This window comes from Simochromis diagramma, unplaced genomic scaffold (genome assembly GCF_900408965.1).
Source record: "Simochromis diagramma unplaced genomic scaffold, fSimDia1.1 OVJJ01000590.1, whole genome shotgun sequence".
NCBI classification, from domain to species: domain Eukaryota; kingdom Metazoa; phylum Chordata; class Actinopteri; order Cichliformes; family Cichlidae; genus Simochromis; species Simochromis diagramma.
Genome location: NW_024387057.1, coordinates 1936499 through 1939654, shown reverse-complemented (window position 1 = coordinate 1939654; position 3156 = coordinate 1936499). Strand labels below are relative to the sequence as shown.

At 35.7% G+C, this 3156-nt stretch overlaps 1 protein-coding gene across 1 annotated transcript; it reads right to left on the bottom strand.

Moving 5' to 3' along the window:
* Positions 1-364: 364 nt before the first annotated feature.
* Positions 365-3156, bottom strand: si:ch1073-220m6.1 (T-lymphocyte surface antigen Ly-9). The gene is made up of 5 exons (XM_040045160.1): positions 2794-3156; positions 2175-2465; positions 1349-1600; positions 986-1149; positions 365-867 (listed from the first exon to the last, which is right to left on the bottom strand). The coding sequence occupies exons 1-5, from the start codon at positions 2825-2827 to the stop codon at positions 520-522; spliced, it is 1089 nt and encodes a 362-aa protein (XP_039901094.1). The 5' UTR covers positions 2828-3156; the 3' UTR covers positions 365-519.

Sequence of the window (3156 nt, the reverse complement as noted above, 5' to 3'; positions counted from 1 at the left end):
CCGATTTGCAGATGCTCTGCGCAGAGGTTCAGGACCAGAAGTCCTATTGTAAACCCGACGATGTTTGCATGAAAATGGTTTTCAGCAACTCTTTATTGACCACTTTTCACACACGGTTGCTTTAAGGCCAGGCGTGATTGCAGATGTTCCTCAGGTGTGTCCACCTCCCCTGCAGAGGGTTAAGAGCTCACAATGTTCGCAATGTGTTTATTACATAAATAAAAACTTTATTTACTCTGTAGAGCTTCATGGATTTCATAAGCAACACACTTTATACAAAGCATAAACGTAAAAAAAAAAAAAAAAACAACAACAATATATACAGTGTTATTTTCATTTTCAAAAAGTATTGTCAAGTGTCCACTAACTAAACTAAACTTTTATTTGTTTTAGCGCTTTGGTCATTTTTGGAATATTTGTGTGTTAATACAAAATGTTCACTCTCTTTGTACAGTTTCTGTTCTCTCGTTTACTTTTGTTTCTCACTGTTCAAAAGTCCAGTTTGGCCTCTGGGTGGTGCTATACATTCAGATTTTTTGGTTTCTGCAACACACTGTAAACTGTGTCGACCTGTGTGGGCCGTTGTTGTGCCTCCTCCACTGTGGCAGTCTCTGAAGTATTTTGTGTGTTGTTGCCAGCAGAAGAGCTTTTCACTCCTGGAAGAGTGTAGATGGTATCTATTGTGTAGCTTGCCATGGAGTTAATTTGCTCTCCTGGGCTGTTGGTCTGGCTGTACTGAAGGATGTCTGCGTTCTCATAAGCAGGGTCAGCATCACTTGATGAAGACGCAGTAGAGGATCTAGACTGAGATGATGGCAGAGTACTAATGGGCTGGCTTTGTATTGAGCGGATAGTATTTGTTGGAGCCTGTAAATAATGAAGTCAAATATTCAGTCACATTATGACACCACATAACTGTGGCACTGCACAAGTTATATAATATAAAATATACACAGATATAAATCTGTTAGTGAATGCAGCTTACCTGGTAGGATTTCCATTTTGTTGAAAATAATCTTTTAACTAAAAAGAAAGAAACTGGTAAAAAGATGAAGGCGAGTAAAACACAAACAATAATAAATGCAAGCACTCTAGTTGATGTAGGCTGTTGTGTTTCCTCTCTATTATCAGGATTAGAGTCATTGAAACCTGCAGACACAAAAACACTTTATTGAGCAATATTTTTCTTTTCAGACATTAAAAAATTAATAATTTTATGACAAGAAACAACACTGTACATATATAAATAACAGGGGAAATATTAAGAAAGGTGGAAGAAAATATTGCATTTTATTTAATGTGAAAAGAATCAACAGCCAGTTATTTATAATTAATATTTCATACTTACACAGTGTTAAGTTTTCAGAAGCTTTATTTGTGCTAACATGGTTGTTGCCTCTGCAGACCACAGCTCTGTTCTCAGTGAAGATGGTGATGTTGACCTCACTGAATGATTTCTGTGATCTTCTGCAGCTGTCTTTATCACAAACAGACCAAAGCCAATAATCCTGGATGGAGCAGTTTACTGTGATACTGCAGAGTCCAGCAGACTGGTTGGAGCCAAGCTTTGACATTATAATGACAGGTCTGGGAACCACATCTGTGACATGGAGCCAAACAGACAAATTAATGATTGAATGCAAAAATGAGAACTAACAATGACCTGGATGATTCTAAAATTGTACACAGCAAAATCTCCAGTGTTAAATTAACACTAGAGAGTGTCTATATGGGTCCACTCCTCTGAGTGTTAAATACAACACTGTTGAGTGTTAAATCAACACTTTTGACAGTGTTATATGTTTAGAAGTAACCTAGTCAGTTTTGAAGATTAACAATGACTAACACTGAGCAGTGCTGATTTTCTAACACTGGAATATTTCTAACATTTTGAGTTCTTTTCCAGTGTTAGAAAATCAGCACTGCTCAGTGTTAGCCAGCAAAATCTCCAGTGTTAATTTAACACTGGAGATTTTGCTGTGTAGGATATATGATGTTGTGGTTAAAGACAAGAACTGATTCTGTTTTCCCTTCAGTCACAAGTAAATTTAAAAGCTTTAAAAAAATTTGAATTTTAAATTTAGTAAGACAAATGCTACTAAATCCAGAAAAATATAATATGTGAAACAGATTCATGTCTAAAGGCTAAAGACAAAGTTCTTCTTATATCTTACCTTGAACAATGACTTGATGTTTCTCTGACACTGTAATATAGTTAAAGCGGTATGAGAGTTCATATATGCCAGTGTCTGTATCAGCCAGGTTATTAATACACAGGGAGAGGTTCCCAGCACTATAAGTCACTCTGTGTTTGTAATTTGGATTGGTTTCTGTATCATCAGCAATAAATATCGTGTTAAATTTCCATTCACCACGTTTATATGGTGGCGGTTTCCTGACATTCAGACACACTGAGCTGTCTTTCAGCTGATAATATGTCGCTGTTGGGTCCTCTGCCATGAGACCTAAGAGGAAACCGTGCAGCAAAAGTATTAAAACACATTATTACACTTTAAAATCACACCATAAATACAATACATATATTGAAGTAAGTGTATGATAAAGGAAAACACTTTGATATATTTCAGCGGGTTTTTAATAGCACGTTAGGCTGAGAGTAATAATTTTTACATTTAATTTCACTTATTAAACTTTTATTCATTCTTTACAGTGACAGTCATTTCCCTAATGAAATCTCTGATACATATCTTTAAAAAATGATTTGATAAATTAACATTAGGTTAAGTTTGGCATTAGTTATGCAAAAAACACAAACATTTTCATTCAGCTTACCTGTAACAATCCAAAAACTCAGAAGCAGAATCATTTTTAATCCACACAAATTTATCTGAATGTAAGAAAAGTGGAATTCATAAACAGGAAATCTGCTGTGCCTGGTTTCTCTGCTGTAGCCAGCTATGAATGCAGCAAATATGGCAGGTGTCAGATAGAAAAAGAAATCCTTCAAAGCCCAGCGAGCGATGCACCATCTGCTGGTTCAGAGAAAGAATAAAAAATCTGCCAAATGCTGCTTAACTACACTTCAATTAATTAATGATAAACTAGACATTTCTGTTCATTCATAAATGCTATGATTAAAATACAAGAGGTGACGAAGATATAGGATAGGGTAGATGTGTGTGTGCCTGTTTCTGT